We start from the raw sequence: 21,326 nt of genomic DNA, 5'->3' as shown, positions 1-21,326 counted from the left end.
ATACACACAGAAACGCACATGACACACACTCAAAGGCACACATCTGGTACACACACAAGAGAGTGAGCAGACATACACACACCAGAAACACACAGAGCACATTTACACACGTACATGAACAATAAACACGGTACACACTAACAAATATGCACATAAACACATACACAAGCCTGCAAACACACACTCAACTTCACAAACACACACATAGTGAAGCACAGTGTGTGTGTGTGTGTGTGTGTGTGTGTGTGTGTGTGTGTGTGTGTGCGTGGGCCACGGTGAGTCATCACCTCTGTCTCCCTCCATCTCTTAACACACACACACACACACACACACACACACACACACACACACACACACACACACACACACACACACGAGGGAGACACACGGTCGTCAGGCAAGTGATGTCACTGTTGTCATAGAGACGGCCATGGCGAGCTGTGATTGGCAGAGAGCGGCTGACGGAGGGACACCTTGTTTACGCTGCACTCTCGCTCTTTTCCTCTCTGTTGTCTCTTTATTTCTTTCCCTTTTATGTCTCCCTCTCTTAACGTAACAAATCAGTTTTCACACACTCACATTTCAGCACAGTCACACACACGTCGCGGTCTCCCTCACACACACACACACTGACTCCATCCCATGATGACTCAGAGTAAACACACAGTGAAACGTCGTCGTTACTTCTGCTGAACTGAAGTTTCTTTTGATGGAACAGACGACAGATGTTTCTTCCTCCCTCTTGTGTGTTTACTTTGCTCAAATATTCCAGCTTCACCTCATTTTACACATGTTTTACTGCACAAACTACATGTTTTTATTCTCAAGCATATTTAAAGACACAAAACAGGTAGTTTTGTTAACGCAGTCTGGACTTCAGTTAATTAATTTGACACTGCAGAGGTTGAATCCAGATCACATGTTTGAGACCACAATATGGGTCTGTCTTGTGGTTTGGATTTCTATCTATTCTATTCTACAAACAGGCCATTTTTAAACGCAGAGTGGAATTAAATTCATTCAAGATAACAAATGTTCAAAGACACAAAATAGGTCATTCTTTGGATGCAGTCCAAATGCAACTGATTTTAAAAAAAATATTCAGGATTCCAGATGTACAAGTACATGAAAGGAGTCATTCTGAAAATCAAATCTGTTACAGTAAAATAATCTAGGTTCAACACAGATTACAGATGTTTCAGGACACAAAATGGGTCATTTTTAAGGTGACTACAGATGTTTAAGGTCACAAAACAAGCCGTTTTTTTAATGCAGAATTTTCCTCACTCAAATATTTACAGGCTGTAAAACACAGTGTGAGCTACAACCTGTTACTCTCTCTGCTGTCTTTCATTCTTCCTCAGAGCTTCATCACACACACGTCATGAGGCGTCACTGCGAACGCTGCTCGTGTTCCCTGAATGCTCTCTGGAACAAAACATCCTCAGGCTGGACACAGAAACATACCGCCATCAATAATGCAGCTGTCTCCGAAGGCGCACAGGTGCGCGCTCGCGCACGTGCACGCTCTTGTAATGACATCCTAACCATGTTTGAACAGGCAGGAAGGAAGCAGAAAACCCACTGAGGGCTTACAGACAGCCTCGTTAAAGACAAGCTGAGCTCCTGACTGTTTGACGGACAGAAGACGCGTCACGGCTTCCTGAAGCGAGCCGCTGCAAATGGAGCCTGCTGGGATTTCTCACCACTGGTCGATATACTACTCTCATCACGTTGCATTCAGGGAGCTGTAAATATGAGCTGTCCACATCAGCCTCCCAGAGGAGAATATCTGAGTTTGAACTTGGCCTCATGAGTGTGTGAAAAGAGGACATTTAAGGTTTAACGGGTCAGTTCATCCACATTACAAAAAGTCATTTCTCTTCATTCTATATCTGCTGATTTGTGGGCTGGCTGAAAGAAACTACAGGGCTCCTCCATCTTTTCCTCTCGTGCCACCAGCAGGGCTAATGACGCTTTCAATACTGTGTTTAAGACCTCATTCCTGATTAACATTCAACTCGACGCACTGCTGCACCTCATGCACTCTTGTTTTTACAGATATCAAAACTCCCTCTGTGGAAAAAGTTGTGCTTTTTTCTAATTAGCAGAATCTGCTGTGAGGATTTCAAATGTTGATGAAGACAACATCAAAGCTGAGCTTCATGTGGAAGTAATAAACAGCCTCGGGCCAATCAGAACAGAGATTTACATGGTCAGGAGATATCAAATATTACTGTGTGTGCAGAGAACCTGACATGTGGATGTAACGAGGTTTCATCCCTGTTTGTTCTTCTGCAGGATGTAAAAACAGGTGAACAAAGACAGCTTGTGCTCGTGATGCAAACCTAAAGCTCCAGCACTCACCATCGCTGCACAGCTGATCTCTGGGACAGAGCTTCTTTTCAAACAAACAACCTGCAGACACACAAAAGACAAACATTCATTTACAAAGAAGCTACAGAAGCCAACCAGCGTTCCTATAAACGACCTTTAACATGAACTTTACACCTTTAATTTAACCTGAGAAACCAAACAGAGCTTTAAAATACAGTGCTAATGAGTTTCTTATAGGATACAAAGACAGAGAGAAATGAGTTGGGAAAGCCTAACCAGAGCAGGCAGCTATGTCAATATTGTGTTGCCAAGTGATGGTGTACATGCGTGTGTGTGTGTGTGTCTCACTTGACCTTTTCCCAGTCCTGATCTGGTGCGAGGCAGTGAAAAGCAACCGCTCTGTTCTGGTTGTTTGTGTTGATGTACACATTAAGGATTTATATACAGCTGTGTATCATTCATGCGTCCTGTAGTAACTTAGAGAAACACACCTCACCCTGCAGGGTACAAGAGTACAGCCTGCACAAACACACTGCGCTCACCCCTCTTTCACATGTGAATCTACTCTGTTCTGTGATGAAGAGGGTCGCTGTCAGAGGGACGTCAGAATCCTCAAAAGCAGCACTGTGACATCACCAATTTAGGGCGGAGACAAAGGGTGCAGCAGAGCCAAAATAACATCCTGACTGGGAAAGCGCTTCTGAACACAAAATTCTGGAACACAACTTGCAGACTTTGACGTCATGTAAACAGAAAAAAGGTGGATGAAACCAACTGTCACTCAACTGTTTGAAGATACAAACACTAATAAAGTTTTGATCTGTTGAAAATAAGTCCAGCAGAACCTGAAAATAAAGTCATCAACTGTCTCTGGTTTTAGAGTCAGAGCCTTAAACTTTGAAATATTTGACTTTTCAGACGCCTCACTGTGCCGTTAGCAGCCACTCAACTGTTGAATCCATTGAATTTGTCTCTATCTAAAAACATAATTTCAAGAGTTTCACAGTCAAAAATGAGAAAAAAAGGCAATAAAATGGGAGAGAATATGACTACTTGAAGGAGATTAACGCAGTTTGCCCACTCTGGCCCCGCCCCAATTAGTGATGTCACAGTGCACTTTTGTCTCCTGTCAGAGGACCAAGAAGCGATCATGAACTCATGTTCATCGTTTTCACCTGGACTCAGTTACAGAGAAAAACACCTGGACAAGAAGGAGACTGTTGATGTGAGTGTTTGGTACCGCAGGTCCGCTTGACGCCTCAGGAAAACTCAGCTGGCGTCTTGTCATCGACCTGAAATCTATAAAAAGTCAGACAGGATTATCGACTGCATGACGACACAAACAAGGAGCCTGAGCAGCAGCTATCAGAGAGGGAATCTCCATTAAACGAGAAAGTCGAGGCGCTGCTAAACATAGCATGGAAAGACTCCATCTGTCCGTCCGTCCGCCCGTCGCCTCCTCCATCCAAACACCACACGATGACTAATCTCTCCTCCACCTCCGCCCACACATCCCTCCCTGCCTCGTTATCTCTTCCTCCCTCCTCCTCCTCCTCCTCTCTCTTCCACTGAGATCTCATCTTCCTGCAGACTGTCCATCACTGTCATCAGTCTCTGCAGTCAATCATCTCCTAACACACACATTAATTAGAAGACATTTCAGTGTAATGGAGTATCTAACGAGCAGATGCACTTAAAACAAGGTTCATCCATGTCCTGTGAGAACCACGTATCTGTGAAAAGTTTGATGAGCTCACACAAACAGCTCTGTGGAGACGCACTTTCCAGCTGATCATGAAATTATGCAGAAGACCATCAAAGACAGACTGTAGTGAAGGAAAGGCTTCACAGATGAGTCACAGCTCTGATCTTCATCCTCTTTCACTTCATAAACCTCCATCAATTCAAGTCCTTTCTGTCCACAACGCCTACAAATCTGAAGAATCTGCCAGTTTAACGAGAGTATTTCACCATGTTTCCTACAAAGATCAACTTGACTGGAGAATTTTCAAGAATAATTAATTCTGCATCTCAACAAGAAAGAAAAACAATTTCAGATTTTCTTGACTTCATAAAAACAAGCTGATTTGTCCCCATTTTAAAGCAATAAGACTTTCAATTCTCAGTAAGTGGAGATTTGTGCTGTAAAGTTGATTTAGCAGCAGTTTTCATCTCAGGGAGTCATAGAAACAGACTCTCCTGTTTGATTGAATTTCAGCTGAAACATCATGAGTCAACCGGCGCTTCCAGCCAGCAGCAGCTCTCTTCTCTCCCTGTTTCCTCACAAACTTCTCTCTCCACCTAAAACTAATAAGGCGGTGCTGCGGGGAGCCGCCGTCTGGCTCTCGAGCCTCCATCACCTCTGTGGTCGCTTTCAGCTCTGGATCCATTTTGCTGTCTGAGATGTGTGGTTCTGTCTGAGCCGCATTTCGGCTCCTTGCATCATTACTGCAGGGAGACAGTGGGAGCCATTTTAAAGGCTTGTTTCACGGTAAATCATCCCATCACACGGACAGACAGTCACCTGTTCCTGTTCCTCTGGTGAAACGTGTTGATCCTGTGGTTTCTCCATTCGCTCCTGCTCAAGTTCTCCCTCAAGGCTGCGACTAGTCCAAACATTTCAAATGAATGCAAAGATAACTGGATAACACATTTAGACTTGGTTTTAAATTATTATGCAAATTAGGAGAAAAAGTAATGCAATCAAACGTGACGCCACAACATTTAGGAATCATAGTCAAACTTTGCCTCCCGTTGAGCTTTCGCAGACTGAACACTTTGACACTGAATTCAGGTTTTTTTTAAATGCAAGTAAACCTTCGTTCCGACTGTCAATAGATCAGTTTCCTGTTTTTCCTGCGTGTCACGTTCAATGTCACGACCACAGCAGAAAGCAGCATAAAGGCCAGTGACAAACATCTTTTATAAAATGATGATGATGATGATAATGATGATGCAAAAGAGTGTAACTAGTTACTGTGACATCAGACAAATAACTGTTTACTGCAGGACTTCAACGCACACCATTGTGGCGCCGGATGAGAGGTGAACATTAGCGTGTCCACCCAGGTGTCGTGCTTCCATCGCTGTCGATCAGAGCTGCAGCTGATAAATACACGCTGCAGAGTCATGTGACCTGGGAATGAATGCTGATTGGACTCGTTCCCACTGAAGACAAAGCCAGAAGCGAGTGGGTGTAATGATACTTTAGTGTCCTCGATAACGTGGGGAATATTGGCTTCACGACATGTTTTGATCCCTGTTAATAACGAAACTTAAGCAAACCTTAAACACTCAGGTGGCTGATGAGAAAACTGTCAAACTGAGTGAAACGAGGGGCTTCAGAGGAGATGCCAGGTGGAGTTATGGCCATTTTGCTCAGCAAGACACGGTTTGGTCATTCAGGTGCACACGCACATGGGAACATTTCTGTCTGTTTTTAATGAGCAGTCGAAGGTGAGCAGCAGAGGGGTGGGCGGAGGGAGAGGTGGAGACTATTTAGATCAGCTCACAATAAATGAAGGCAAAGGCATCTTAAGGCATTATAGGGCATGAAAGGATTTTTTTTAATGGAACAAACTCCGAAATGTGTCATTTTGACGAGCAGAGATGAGTTTTTAGGGGTTTAATTGACACCAGGAGAGGAAATTTAAAAGAAGGGTCCACTGTTGGTTAAGAAAATCAGACTGACTCATCATCATCAGCTCAGAAACTGAACTCCAGCCTCCCAACATCATCATCATCATCATCATCATCAGTGCTTCTGTGTCTAGCTTTTAGTGTCCATTAACTGGCTGCCAGATTGAATCCAGTGTCATTTTCATAATGGCGCTGCTGGCATTCGTGGCTGCTGCTGCTGCTGCTGCTGCTGCTGCTGCTGCTGCTGCTGCGTGAACTCGTGCTCCGGTCTGCAGGCTGACAGAGGATATTTAAGGTGGAATGAGTCAGCCAGGACGGAGCAGAATAAACCCGGCGCGGCGTCGCTGAGTGGCAGCACAGGCAGCGAGGTCATAACCTTCCTCAGCTCAGTTAACCTTTAAGCTTCATACCGACTCACACTGATCACTCCGACTGGAGCTCACTGTGTGCTACATGCAGAAAGAATAAGCCTGCTGATATTCTAGATTTTTCTTCCTGTCCACAAATCCCATAAAAACACCAAAACCAGCAACAAACTGAAGTATGTTAGCATGACAGATCTTCTTCCTCTGTGCCACGGAGCTCCATTATTCTCTGAAAACCATTAAAAGCACGTCAGTGAGCCTCACTGTTGCTCAGGCTGACATGTCACTCACTCACTCACACACACACACACACACACACACACACACAAGGTCTTCATACAGACACATTTAATCTTCATATAATTTTTTAAAGCAGGTAATGTTCATTTTCCACATTTCAGAAGTCACAAAGATCTCATAATTTCACAGTTAAACTAAGTTTGTGCAAGAATTTAAATTTTCTGCAACATTTAGGAAAAATTTCTATTAATTCCTTTTCCCGTTTTAGAAGACTAACAACAGCTGAGTGTTACAAAAAACTGCGGTAAGACAACAGTGGGAAGATTTAAAACTGCACTTTAATCACTGTACACAGTCACATACAATGAGCGGCCAGAGCATTGAAATACCATGAGGCATCATAAGCGGTCAATAAAGTCACTGCTGAACTGATAAAAGCCTGCAGGAATCAGCGAATAATGTGGTCTTTAATTCTCTTTTTCCAGAGATATTTACAGATGAAACAGCTGTAACACGGCGAGATCAGAGGGGCTTCATGTTCTCAGCCGGTCGCTCTCCGTGGTGCTGAAACACCGTTCAGTACATCAAAGAGGCAGGAAGCCATTGTAGTAACTGTGAGCAGATGGAGCTGCGAGGTCAGTTATGAGTCATAACTCTGAGTACGACGCAACACGATATTAATATTCCTGCAGGGATTTATAGGTACAGATACTTCAGTTCTATTTTTCTCAGGGTTTTTACGGCATTTACTGTTGATACTCAGAAACAAAAATGACTTGTCTGTATTTTTTTCTTCCACAGCCCGGTAAGCACAAACCTGTCAGGTCATTATTGACTGGCTTTAGTTTTGTTATGATGATGTGATATTGTGTTATGTGATATTGTCACAGATACTAAGGACCTAATAGCAGTACCACCAGAACATGAGTATAGCTCATAGCAACTTCCATTTATTTTGCAGTTGCAGAAAAAGAAAAGAACAAAGTCTCTTTAGATGGACTCTGAGTCTCTTAAAGCCAACAAGCACCAGGAGCACAGGTACCCAACAAACACAGGCAGACAAAAAAAATAGTCAGGGACGAGTCGGAACACGTCTGGACTGGAGGCAGGTGACGGGGACCACAGAACTGGGGGCCGGTGACGGGACAGCTGGAGCAGGAAATGGCTGCCACTCTGGCTCAGAAGATGGCTGCAGCACAGGAACTGGAGATTGCTGCAGCTCTGTTGTGAGTCTCTGCCAGACCACTGATGGGGAACCAAGAACAGATGTCAGTTGTACCGCCAACGGGGAAACAGGAGCAGGTATCGGTCAGCCTACTGCAGGGGAATCAGGAGCTGGTGTGGCCCGGGACTGGAGGCCAGCAACAGGATAGCAGGATTTGAGGCTGGCGACAAGACAGCTGGAACAGGAAATAGCTGCCACCCAGGCTCAGAAGATGGTTGCAGCACAGGAACTGGAAATGGCTGCAGCTCTGACTCAGTGAATGGCTGTAGCCCTGGCTCAGGAGATAGCTGCAGCTCTGTCATGAGTGTCGGCTGGGCCACCAATGGGGAACCAAGAACAGATGTCGGTTGTACTGCTGATGGGGAAGCAGGGCTGGAGGCCAGTGACGGGACAGCAGGACTGGGGGTCAGCGACAGGTCATCAGGACTGGAGGCCAGCAACAGGACAGCAGGACTGGAGCCTGGCAATGAGAAAGCTAGAACAGGAAATGGCTGCCACTTAGGCTCAGAAGATGGCTACAGCACAGGAAATGTAAATGGCTGCAGACCTGGCTCAGGAGATGGTTGCAGCCTTGGCTCAGGAGATAGCTACAGCTCTGCCGTGAGTGTCGCCAAGGCCACCAATGGGGACACAAGAATACATGTTGGTTGTAGTGCCAAAGGGGACACAGGGCTGGAAGTCAGTGACGGGACAGCAGGTCTGGGGGCCAGCGACAGGTCATCAAGACTGGAGGCCAGCAACAGGACAGCAGGACTGAAGGCCAGAAACAAGACAGCTGGAGCAGGAAATGGTTGCCACTGTGTCTGAGAAGATGGCTGCAGCACAGGAAATGTAAATGGCTGCAGACCTGGCTCAGGAGATGGTTGCAGCACAGGAACTAGAAATGGCTGCAGCACAGGAAACAAAAATGGCTGCAGCCCTGGCTCTGGAGATGGTTGCAGCATGGGAAATGGTAATGGCTGCAGCTCTGTAGCGAGAGTCTGTCGGGCCGCCAACCAGAGACCAGGAGCAGGTGTCTGCTGGACAGCCAACCAAAGACCAGGAGCAGGAGTCTGCTGGGCCGCTGACCAGAGACCAGGAGTAGGTGTCAGTTGAGCCGCCAACCACAGACCAGGAGCAGGTGTTGGCCAGGCCGCCGAAGGGGAACCAGGAGCTGGTGTGGCCCATGACTGGAGGCCGGCAACAGGACAGCAAGACTGGAAACTGGCAACTGGACAGCTGGAACAGGAAATGGCTGCAGATCTGGCTCAGGAGATCGCTGTGGTTCTGTCGTGAGTGTCAGCCAGGCCACCAATGGGGAAACAATAATAGATGTCGATTGTACTGCCGACGGGGAAACAGGGCTGGAGGTCGGCAACGGGACAGCAGGACTGGGGGCCGGTGACAGGTCATCAGTACTGAGGGCTGGCAACAGGATAGCAGGACTGGAGGCCGGCAACAAGACAGCTGCAGCAGGAAATGGCTGCCACTGTGGCTCAGAGGATGGTTGCAGTACAGGAACTGGAAATGGCTGCAGATCTGGCTCAGTGGATGGTTGCAGCACAGGAACTGGAAAGGGCTGCAGTGCAGGAAATAAAAATGGCAGCAGCTCGGCTCAGAAGATGGTTGCAGCACAGGAACTGGAAATGGCTGCAGCACAGGAAATGGAGATAGCTGCAGCCAGCTAGACCACCAATAGGGAACAAAGAATCAATATTGGTTGTACAACAGACAGGGAAACAGGACCAGGTGTCCGCTGGGTCACCAACCAGGAACCAGGAGCAGGTGTCTGCCGGACTGCCAACCAGGAACCAGGAGCAGGTGTCTGCCAGGCCGCCGACCGGGAAACAGGAGCAGGTGTTCACCAGACCGCCGACCGGTAACCAGGAGGAAATGCCCACCAGGCTGCCAACTGGAAACCACATGCAGGTGTCTGTTGGACTGCCGACCAGGAACCAAGAGCAGGTGTCCACCAGGCCGCCAACCAGGAACCAGGAGCAGGTGTCTGCTGGACTGCCGACCGGAAACCAGGAGCAGGTGTCTGCCAGGCCGCCGACTGGGAAACAGGAGCAGGTGTTCACCAGACCGCCGACCGGTAACCAGGAGGAAGTGCCCGCCAGGCCGCCAACTGGAAACCACATGCAGGTGTCTGTTGGACTGCTGACCAGGAACCAAGAGCAGGTGTCCACCAGGCCGCCAACCAGGAACCAGGAGCAGGTGTCTGCTGGACTGCCGACCGGAAACCAGGAGCAGGTGTCTGCCAGGCCGCCGACCGGGAAACAGGAGCAGGTGTTCACCAGACCGCCGACCGGTAACCAGGAGGAAGTGCCCGCCAGGCCGCCAACTGGAAACCACATGCAGGTGTCTGTTGGACTGCCGACCAGGAACCAAGAGCAGGTGTCCACCAGGCCGCCAACCAGGAACCAGGAGCAGGTGTCTGCTGGACTGCCGACCGGACACCAGGAGCAGGTGTCTGCCGGACCGCTGACTGGCAACCAGGAGCAGGTGTCTGCCGGGCCGCCAACAAGAGAAAAGGAGCAGGTGTCAGTTGAACCGACAACCGGGGCCAGGCCACCAAAGGCAAACCAGGAGCTGATGTGGCCCAGGACTGGAGGCCGGCAACAGGATAGCAGGACCTGGGGCCAACGACGGAACAGCTAGAGCAGGAAATGGCTTCAGCTCTGGCTCAGTGGATGGCTGCAGCCTTGGCTCAGGAGATAGCTGCAGCTCTGTCGTGAGTGTTGTCAAGGCCACCAATGGGGAAACAAGAATAGATGTTGGTTGTAGTCCCAAAGGGGACACAGGGCTGGAAGTCGGCGACGGGACAGCAGGTCTGGGGGTCAGCGACAGGTCATCAAGACTGGAGGCCAGCAACAGGACAGCAGGACTGGAGGCCGGCAATGAGACAGCTGGAGCAGGAAATGGTTGCCACTGTGTCTGAGAAGATGGCTGCAGCACAGGAAATGTAAATGGCTGCAGACCTGGCTCAGGAGATGGTTGCAGCATGGGAAATGGTAATGGCTGCAGCTCTGTCTGAGAGTCTGTCGGGCCACCAACCAGAGACCAGGAGCAGGTGTCTGCTGGACAGCCAACCAGAGACCAGGAGCAGGAGTCTGCTGGACAGCCAACCAAAGACCAGGAGCAGGTGTCTGTTGGGCCGCCAACCACAGACCAGGAGCATGTATTGGTTGAGCCACCGAAGGAGAATCAGGAGCAGGGGTGGCCTGGGCTGCCAGCCAAGTGCAAAAACAACAATTCTCTGATTGTCGAACAGAGTTTGGTGAAGCACACACCAAATACGCACAGACAGACAAAAAAGGTGGGGACTGGACAAAACTCTTAGTTAGGGATAGACGACTGATGTATTTACCAGGGAACAGGAGAACAGATGTGGTCAAAGGCAGGCAGGTTCGCTAACGAGAGAGGAGTCCAAAGGTAAATGCCGGAGAGTCTTGCACAAGAGTGTCTGGAGTGAGTCTGGGAGAGCGGCTGAAATACTCGACTGATTGGGAATGAATTCAGGTGTGATCAGGTGAGCGTGGCTGGCAGGGGAGCGAGAAATGAAAAGTACTGACTGAGCATGTGAACAAATTAAGGAAAATGGCAGAAGAGACTCAATATACTGTGACAGATATCATCGGATCTCCGTGGCGCTGATCAGTATTCGATCTTTGATCTTGTAAAACAGACGAACTGACCGTTATGAAGCTGTGCTCCTCAAACTGTACGTGCTCGACAACCCTGAACTGCAGTTCAATAAAATATTCCTCTCTGGTCGAGGTTTTATAGCGATCTTATACTTCAAGAGACTGACTGACTGATAATATTCTTGTCTCTGTGGTAGCAACAGTGAAACCATATTGAGCTCAAGGCCATGAACGGTCCAACTGAAGATCACTTACAGTACAGCAACTCTTTGGATTAAGATTAACCTGCAAAATAGTACAGAGGTGGGGTTACTCTGGGGTTAGGACCTCAAATCATAATGACAAGGGGCCACATGTCTCTGACACTCAGTCGCATGTTAACAGTGAACATATTTCACCACTTAACGGCCTCTATAATATCTCCAGAGCATTTATTCTAGATGAGTTATGTCTATGACATCACAGAGACTCACAGAGTCCGCAGGCTGTTTATCTTACTGTTGCCGTTATATTCTTGTCGCCTGCACATGTGCTCATGATTCTGTGGTCATTAGTCTACTGACATTAAAACACTTTCACGTTTCCTATAATATCAGAAAAGGTTACTATTGTGAGGTTTTACTGCCAGCGTTGAGCTTCGTGGCACATTTACTTCCTGCATGATATTTGTATTTTGGTCATTTAAAATCACTCACAGGGCCGCTGTGGGTCATTTCATAAATACTGGCTCACAGCTGCAGCAGACTGATGACCTGATCATTGATACCTGATCATCTATTGGCTCCATGCATAAACAATGAATCTCCCCCTCTCTCCTGCTGTTTGCTTGTTGTTGTCGCTGCGGACTGAACAACAAAATGATTCATCCGGGCAGCAGACACATCCGAGCTGACCCGCGGTCAGCGCATTTGCGTCAGTGGCGCAGTTAGCACCGGTGTAAACAGATCAGAGGCAGAGGAGGCGAGCAGAGCAACAAATACAAGATGAAGACTGATCTTAATGCTGTTTGCTACACACAGAATTAAGCAGAGATTTAAATCGGATGTTACACCAAATAAAACTCACTGTGGGATTATTATGGGAATATTATAGTCAAACGATTTCTCCATATTTAAGCACTCGAGTTTAGTACGGAACATATGGGAGGACGGAGCAACTTAAAGCGCACATTTTCCGCAAATCCTGCAGTATATTTCACAGAAATACAACCAAATCCCATAGAAAAAAGTGTAGATTTTAGAATATCCTTAATAAATGTTATAAAGACGACAAAAACAGTGACCTAAAGTGCTGTAAGGTCACTCCAAACTCGCTGCTGAGTCGAACAGTGAGTACAGGAACACGGACTGCTCATCTTGGAAGTCGTGATTTACGCGTCGCCCTGCCGCTTGGATGCAGTGAGTTCATTTAAAGAAGTGCATCCTTCTCCGCCAGTGCTGCTGGACCGGAGCTGGGGTGTCTTACCGTGTCGGGCGGCCGCGCACAGCCGGCAGGAGGCGGTGAGGAGGAGGCACAGAGCTGCCCAGAGCCGCGGAGACCTCATGGTACATCCAACATCCACCGGAGCGACGAGGGGAGAGCGGCCGCTGCTGCTGCGCTTCTACCAGCTCTCCATGTCTGAGGAGAGGCTGCTGCTGCTGCTGCTGCTGCTGCTGTACGGGGGTGATGGAGAGGAAGTGAGAGTGTGTGTGAGAGACAGAGAGAAAGAGAGAGAGAGGGAGAGAGAGGGAGAATAGTTGGTTGGAGATCCAGAGCCACAGGAGGCGCCACGAGACGCAAGAAGTACCATAAGACCTGAGCTGGTGGAAGAAGCACACAGATCCTCTTCTGAACTACCATCACTGTAAAAATACTCCATTACAAGTCCTTCATTCAAAATCTTAAAAGTACTGAAGTGTCACTTAAAGTACCACAGAAAAAATGGTCCATGTGACAGATGTATTATTATACATATTTAATACATTTCAAATGTTTTTTAAAAGGTAAAATCTTCATCTGAAAACAGCAGCTGACTGTAGATGAACAAATAGGCCAAAATTCATCTCTGAAATGCAGTTTAGCTGAACTAGAAAGCAAAAAATTGACATTACAAAGTATTTTCCATCACTGAAGCTTCTACTATTACACACACTGCTCAACTTCTGATTATTAGTTGAAAGAATTATTACTGTGCATCAGTGTCCAACAGGCCGTTCTCCATATGCAACAAAAGAAGCAGACATTTCTGGATTACACTAACGAGTAACGTGATGAGCCTTTTAGAGGCCCCCCCCTTTATCATCCAACCCTGAATCAAAACCTCCTCTTCAGACCATTATTTCAGCTCACGTGTTGCATGTTCACACACTGACTTGTTTTTAATGAAATTATCACACAGCAAACCTGAGGCCCTGTAATATCCCTGCATATATTAATAATGCAGGCGGGGGGGGGGGGGGGGGGAGTCAGGAGGTAAATCAGTGATCCAGAGCAGGTGAATCCAACCACAACAGCTTTGATAAAGGTGTCATGTTGCCATGTGAATATAAATACATACAAAATACTTTTAGAATACGTCCTACTGCTACTTGAAAATATACTGCTCCAGTACTATTAGTCAACCGCTGCTACTCACAGCAGTATAATTAGCCTACCACTTACTATAAAACAGAGCATGTCGTTGAGTGTTGTGTTTTAAAGAGTTTGATCAACACTTCTGACAGTCGCAGCATCAACTCAATATTTTTAGCTTTGACGGAATTTTTTTTTCACTTCCTTTTGCTCGTTTCAGGGCGTAACTACTCTCATCAGGCCAGCTGTTATTTCCCCTCTGACGATCTCATCCACACCTCCCTGAGTGAAACCAGGCGTTTCTTGCAGGGTGGAGGAGTTCCCGTCTCTCGCTGCCTCACCAGGTGTGTGGTCCAGCTTCAGGCTCCTGACAGCGTTACATTCAAAGTGAGGAAGTGAAATTCAATCACAGCAGCTTCCCCTGCTCCACATTTACACTGGCGACAGAACATAACACACACTGCTTTGTTTTTTCAGACAGAAAGACTCAGTAAGACTCAATATTTTATTCTTTTCTAAACAATTTCAGCTCATAAGAAAGATTAGGAAGTGCCTGTGTGGTAATGTGAATTTGCAAGTGATTTTTCTTCTTTGGGGCACAATTACAGCATATCTGAGGTTAGCAGAGGAGCACCACATCGTCCACAACTGACAGATCAGATTTCAAGAAAGGATTGGTCATTTTCAACATGAACCTGAGTCTACTATTCTAGTCTAAGGTTTTTTTTTCCCCATCAGCGCATGTTGAATCCTGGATGTGTTGCAGTAGACGTAAATGCGACCGCATGTTGAAAATGACGCGCAACATCCTTTGTTTCCATCAGTTATGGTTCCCTGGGCTCTAGTCGACGACCAGCGTGCTTCTCACTGTGGGGAACAACTCGAAGAAACCCTGCAAGAGGAAGCAGACAGGAAGAAGATGGAGAATATGGAAAACAACTGCAGGAGGTGGAAAAAAAAAACAACGAAAGCTTAAAAACAAAGAACTTTACAGCAGGTCAAAAGGAGCATTTATCTCCTGAAAGACTCAAAGCTGATGGAGCCCGAAAAGAGATGAGAGCACTCTTCTTCTGCAGAAAATGAGTGCGATGAGTCAGGAAATACCAGCGAGGAAGAAGAACGTCCAGGTGCAGCTCAGTGCATTGCTGCCACCTGCTGGCGTGAAGATGTCATTGCTACTTTAGCCCTGAGCTCATGGTGTGCTGCCGGTGGCGTCCTCGCATGACGAGCACAGAACAGGAAACAGCCTGTAATACATCGCCTCCTCGACAGTATTGTTGTGTTGATTATTCTTTGTTCTGAGTAAATCTTCATTTCTGACTGTCAGACGTGTTGATTGAACTCTTTTGGGGTCATTTCAAAGGTGCTAAATCAAACATCAGCGGTTCTTCGGCGTACACAAGTGAAATGCGAAGTGTGCCATAAGCTGGTTTTTGGTTCTGCTCTCCTGAGAGATAAGGTGTGCTTGTTTCACAGACTGGGGTTACCTTGAAGAGGGTGGTGCTCTGCAGGACGCTGGAGGTGCAGCACATCTCTCTGATGGAGTGCATGGAGAGCTGCGGACCGCCGATGTCCACCACAGGGATGCCGAGGCGGGCGGCCAGGATGGGTCCGATGGTGGTTCCACAGGGGCTGTCGTTCCGGACCATCACATCCTGCAGGAGGAAGGAGTACAAGTCAGACGGCTGTAAAAGTCATTCAAAATAAAAAGAAGAGAACTGTCACATTTACACTGATGTCTTTTCTTCCAAACAAGAAATAAAATAAATAAAACGTACATCTTCTGTCCTGAACGTCATAACAGAGACACAGAAAGTGTCTCAGCAGCTTCACAACTGAAGCAAATCATATCAGGGATTAAAGTGATTCTGTGAAATGTTTCTCCTTCCACATGAGTTTTGTGACGACCTCGTTTTTGTCCCTCGATCTCTATTTCACACAGAAATTCTTTTTTTTTCTTTTCTGTCGTCCTGCAGCAGCGACACGTTGCCTGGAGATCTGCGTTAGCGCTCGAGTGACTCAAGACACGCAGAAGAGATGAGAAGCTGCTGAGCCTCCGTCTGCAAACAGTTCACCTATAATCACACACGCACGCACACACACACACACACAGAGCGTACCTGCAGAGGCACCCCGACCTTGCTGGCCACCTCTCTGACGACGGAGGCGGTGACGGCTGTAGTGGCGTAGCGCTGGTTGCTATTAAACTTGATGACTGGACCCTGAAAGGAAAATGATTTGATATATGTGAAAGTTTTATTATATTCATCCGACAATGTCTTCTATCATCATCATCATCATCATCAGCTACAGTTCAACCCAACAAATGTCTGTGAAGCTGTTTGTGTGGCTGAAGTTTGTCTTGAAATGAAGGAAGAATTGAACAAATGTCTTCACCTTGTGGAAAGATGGTCGATGGTTCTCTTCATGCTTCTCCCTGAGAACAAAACAAACAGTTGAGTCTCAGTCTGAGATAGAAATGAGACACTGCACCTTCCCAGTGGCTGATTTCATGCTCCAGTCTCTGAGCATGTGTTCATGCCACAGCTGATGTGTTTGGGTGGATACTGACTGGTAGTTGGGGTGCACGGCGTGCGCCATGTCAGCGCTGATCATGAAGGAAAGCGGCGCAGCCTGCTGAAAGGCGGTGAGGTTGGAGGCGGAGGCGGCGAGGCGGCTGAGGATGAGCTCCGTCAGGTTGGACTGAGCTCCCTGAGCGCTCTCTGAGCCCACCTACATGAAAAACAGAGCGTACAGATCGATGAAGAGTGACTTCTGATTCTGGCAGTTTCAGGCATCACTGCGAGCTCTCAGTAAACCGCTGAACGTTTGTGTGTGATGAACCAAAACCAGCAAAGACACCAGACTCCCTGACACCTCGGGGTCAATCCACCTCACTCACCTCTTCGTTGTCGTACAGAGTGATCATACGAACGTTGGGATCTTCGGCCAGAGAGTCTCCTGAGCAGGACTGCACCAGCCCCTGAGAGACAACCAAGCCAGAAGTCAACAGATTGTGAAAGCAAAAACAACAAAGGAGGCCGAGAAGACAAAGAAGAACGTGAAGAGTGTCAGAAAACATTCCTGACCTGCAGGGCGCAGAAGCAGCTGTGGAGGTTGTCCAGACGAGGAGAGTAAATGAACTCTTCGTACACACCTCCCAACACCTGCAGAGACGAACGCCACGACGGAAGAAATATGAGTCAAACATCACAGAGGACGGAGGAGAAGCATTAGGCAGCAACAAGACGAGCACCGACACATTAAACAGGTCAAAGTGGACGATCAGGACATCAACGTTTGCAGACTCACCGCAGGCTGAGTGTCGGTCAGACAGAGCTCAAAGTCCAGCAGGGCTTCAGGGTCGACAGCCAGCTCCGAACACAGAACCTTCACCAGCGCCGGGTGGTGTTTCTCCGCCTGAGCAGCAGAGTCAATGTCACTGACACAAACTGAGTAATTCCACTGCTCATCCTTTGAAACAGCGTGTCATGGTGTTCTGTTTGTGTTTTACCGTGCTGGTGGCACAGGCGGCATCTCCGGACGACGCAGAGCCCGTCTCCAGCTCCTCCTGGACAGCGGTGGCGATGATGGGCACGCTGAGAGAGAGAGAGAGAGAGAGAGAGAGAGACACAAAGTTTTACAAAACTCAACAAAGCTGAAAGATGTTTCAGAAAACTGACAAAGAGAAGTGAACCAAGCTCTTTGCTTTATTATTCTCTAACGTGTGGTGTTACTGACAGGTGGTTCTCCTTGTTGGGGCCGAAGGAGTCGTTGATGTCCCTCTGCAGGTGGATGGCCAGGTGAGGGATCCTGAGCAGAGGCCTGGACACGTGGACCAGCCGGTGGAGCAGCTTGCTGTCAGCCTGCAGGAGGATGAGATGGTGGGAAATGTGACGCATTAAAGCAAAGAATGTGTCCCGTTCCGCTTTGTGTGGACCCTCAAATATCAGCGAAAGACTCTGAAAGATGTCGGTACCTTGACCATAACGCGGCCGGCGATGGTCAGGTCCCGGTCGAACCAAGTGTTCCAGATGCCGCCGCCGTAGCACTCCACCCCGACCTGCAGACAGCCCTGCTTCGTCCTCTTAGACCTCGGCTTCACCTGAAACACACAGACAATCTGATCTAAGAATCGGATAAACACACACTTTACATTCATGCTTCTCGAGGAGTGTTCAGACGGCTGTGACGGACAGGTGGAAGGAGGCGGGCTCTCACCCTGAGGCAGGGGCTGTCCGTGTGGGCTCCGATCATGGAGAAGCCGTTTCCTGGCAGGTAGCGTCCGCCCACAGCGAAGGCGATGAGGCTGGAGAAGTTCCTGGTCACAAAGTACTGAAGAGAGCAGTGGACGGGATTGAGAAATTATGGATTACTCAAGTCAAATATGAAAAGAAATAAGGACAATTGTGTGAAATTATGACACTATTCAACCATTTGCACACTTCAGGCTGTGCAAATTGTTCATTTACACACACACACACACACACACACACACACAGAGCGAGCAGCTCGTGTGGCGTTTCTCCTCTCGCCGAGGAGACGTTCACTCTGACTGACCTTCATGGACGGCTTGATGTCCCACTGCTCCGCCTCCTTCAGCTCAATGAAGCCCGCCTCCAACAGACGCCGCCTGCATTCTTCAACCACTACAGGGACCAAAGAAGAAGAAGAAAATGATGCTGGACGTTTCACTGCTGCACTGACCTTTATTAGCTTTTGTAGATGTCAGAGGGATTTTTCACTGAAGCTGCTTCCAGTCTGATCCTGACAGTCTCTCTGTTCAGAGGCTCCTCTGACTGCACTAAATATATATTTTATCTCTCAAAAATGATCAATACAACCATAAAGCTTAAATCTAGAACAACTTATAAGGTCATTTCATTCTCACACACTGCGGGGTGTCAGGTCATGGTGCAAAGGTCGGACACATCATGTCAAATCATCTGAGGAGCATTATCTTATCTCGAGCTCAAAGTCGTCTGTTCACCTGCACATGGTCTGAATTTTGACACGTCTTTGTCCTCGCTTCATTTCAGACTACAGACAGCTGGCAGCAGGTTACTGCTGTCCGTCCAATCAAACACAACGATGACCTCATCTGAACTCTTCTCTAATTAGGTTAATTGGAAAAACATGAGTCAGAACTCAAACTGAGTAAATCAGCCTCAGAGTAAATTCACAGCAGCTGGTGTGATTTTCGTGAGTTCTGTCGGAAAAAAAGTGACATTTTTCCATTGTCTAACTCAAACTTTAAGATTTACAAAAAGGTGACAAAAATCAAAACTATGAGCAGACACTGAATCACTAAAACAAAGCATCGTGCTACGTGTTAAACTGGTTGGACAGAAACACATTCATCAAACTTTCTGTTCTCATTTGAGAGGATATTTAAATATTGAAACAGATTTTGTTCGAAGTTAAAGCGAAACAATGAACAAAAACTTTCATTTAAAAATTAAACATCAATTTGATAGAAAATCTCGTGACGAAAAGCTCTACAGCACGAAGCTTTGGGAAATGCATTCATTCAAATATATAACATTAATTCATTCTACAGCTGTATTTTTCACCCATATTTTGGAGAAATATCTCAAAATTTATCTTTTAAACGTGTGTAAACATGAAGCTGACCAACTTTAAATGCAACTTTTCAATGGTCAGTGATGGAGCTACATAATGGGATAAACTGGTTCTGTAATAAAAGTGAAGGAGAACTCTTTAGTTTGTCAGACTTCACCGTGATATGGAGACACTCCTCTGTTGACAAACTGCAGAAACTCTTTGGCCGCTGACTGCACGGCCTCCTTGGAGCTCTTCATGATCAAAGACTGAAGAAAAACGGGCAAAAATGAGAAAATAATGCGTCAACTGCACTAGTTCATCACAAGCAATGAAACAGCAAAGCTAGCTAACAGCTACCGGCGACTCGTTAAAACTTCGGACACTTATCGCGATATTTCAGCCTTTTTTCTACTTTTTTAAACGTCATGATTGAATGCTTACAAGTCAGTGACGACCCACATTAATGTAGTAAAATGACAAATGGTTTGTCGCTAAACGTTATCAGAAAACTGACAGAACTGCGCAAAAAGCCAGATTTGTCCGATAACGGACGCACGTGTTTGCTAACATTTGTTTGCTAACCTGCACCAACTCAGGCTTGCTGCCTCTTCTTCTTCGCTCCTCTTCCTCTGCCGGCCAAACTCAAAGCAGCTCTCAGTGAGGGAGCAACACCTTCACATACCGCAGCGACAATAACAATTTTATGGCACTTACCTGCATTAATTGCACTGTCAAACTCTGAAGTCCGGCGACCTGACACGGTAACAACAGGAAGATACAGATTAGCTGACAACAGCAAAGACAGTGACAGTGGCTGTGTTTGAACGCTGCGCCACAGTGGCATCTACCGGCCAGGCGGTGCAATTACAATATCTACTTTTTTTTCAGGCACAGATTTTTCAGAAAATTATTGCCTTAAATATTATTTTCTGAGTTAACCTCTGTTTCACCGATGCTTATTGAAGTTATAGTCATGATTATGATTTGTTTTCCCCCGTTCAACCAAGTCTGTGTGTGAATATATGTGAATGTGTGATTACAGGCAGCTCTGAGAGCCACAGCTGCTCGGCATCAGGAGAAGACACACTACTACATGGTTATCAGTCAAAAACATTTTCATTCATTTTCATAGGAGTTTATGTTGTTCATGTGACTGAACCCAGCAGCTCTGCAGGTTTAATATGTGAAAAGATTCCACTTCCGACACTACATGATATATATAAGAATAATATGGTACCAGAACAGTGTATAATGTCATATAATGTCTCATATTATGTGTTCATCCCTGTGGGTTTTATTCCTGATTATTTATTCCTGTTCATTTTCTATACAGTATGTATTTCATGTTTGCATCCAAGCACCTTCTCTCTGTCTCTGACTCACCCATGTTAGTTTACTCTCCGTTTGGCCCCATGCAGCCATTTATCACTGCACCGCCACAGGAATCGACCTTATATAGTCGTGAACAACGAGGGAAGAGGAGGGACCGAGAGTCAGAAAACCGTGAAGAGATGTTTATATCAGTTGTCAGCTTGCAGTGTCTCTCCTACTCTTGAGGAAACCCAGGAGGACGAACACACACACACACACACACACACACACACACACACACACACACACACACACACACACACACACACATCTTAGCATTCATTCTCTATTAATAGGTATGAGAGCAACAGGCTGCAGCACAGTGTGTTAAACATACTGTGATCATACAGGAAGTTGTCTAAAAACACTGGTGCTGTTCTGTAATTGTAATATTCTGATGGTGGTGGT

General features: G+C 46.9%; 2 protein-coding genes across 8 annotated transcripts in view; both read right to left on the bottom strand.

Moving 5' to 3' along the window:
• Positions 1 to 13,247, bottom strand: part of ptprnb (protein tyrosine phosphatase receptor type Nb) — a 29,379-nt gene extending 16,132 nt beyond the window's left edge. For 5 of the 6 annotated variants that reach the window (XM_076723637.1, XM_076723639.1, XM_076723641.1 and 2 more), the window contains exons 1-2: positions 12,897 to 13,105; positions 2,368 to 2,418 (exon numbers count right to left, since the gene is read on the bottom strand). In XM_076723637.1, coding sequence (XP_076579752.1) covers positions 2,368 to 2,418; positions 12,897 to 12,975 — 130 coding nt within the window. In that variant the 5' untranslated portion in view covers positions 12,976 to 13,105. Of the gene's footprint in view, positions 1 to 2,367; positions 2,419 to 12,896 lie in introns of all 6 variants that reach the window. The other variant, XM_076723640.1, reaches the window with a different exon arrangement.
• Positions 13,248 to 14,457: 1,210 nt separating this feature from the next.
• Positions 14,458 to 20,367, bottom strand: dnpep (aspartyl aminopeptidase). 2 transcript variants are annotated; one of them, XM_076723020.1, is made up of 15 exons: positions 20,262 to 20,367; positions 19,723 to 19,813; positions 18,543 to 18,631; positions 18,204 to 18,317; positions 17,962 to 18,087; positions 17,724 to 17,848; positions 17,497 to 17,581; positions 17,295 to 17,402; positions 17,072 to 17,149; positions 16,885 to 16,965; positions 16,555 to 16,715; positions 16,380 to 16,419; positions 16,103 to 16,204; positions 15,470 to 15,637; positions 14,458 to 14,874 (listed from the first exon to the last, which is right to left on the bottom strand). In XM_076723020.1, exons 1-15 carry the CDS (start codon positions 20,265 to 20,267, stop codon positions 14,824 to 14,826), a joined length of 1,425 nt encoding a protein of 474 aa, XP_076579135.1. In that variant the 5' UTR covers positions 20,268 to 20,367; the 3' UTR covers positions 14,458 to 14,823. The 2 variants fall into 2 exon arrangements, with proteins under 2 accessions (XP_076579135.1, XP_076579136.1); XM_076723021.1 differs by lacking the exon at positions 20,262 to 20,367 and adding an exon at positions 19,989 to 20,133.
• Positions 20,368 to 21,326: the final 959 nt, after the last annotated feature.

The sequence above is a fragment of the Chaetodon auriga genome, chromosome 23 (assembly GCF_051107435.1).
Source record: "Chaetodon auriga isolate fChaAug3 chromosome 23, fChaAug3.hap1, whole genome shotgun sequence".
NCBI classification, from domain to species: domain Eukaryota; kingdom Metazoa; phylum Chordata; class Actinopteri; order Chaetodontiformes; family Chaetodontidae; genus Chaetodon; species Chaetodon auriga.
This window is presented reverse-complemented; position numbering and strand designations above follow the sequence as displayed.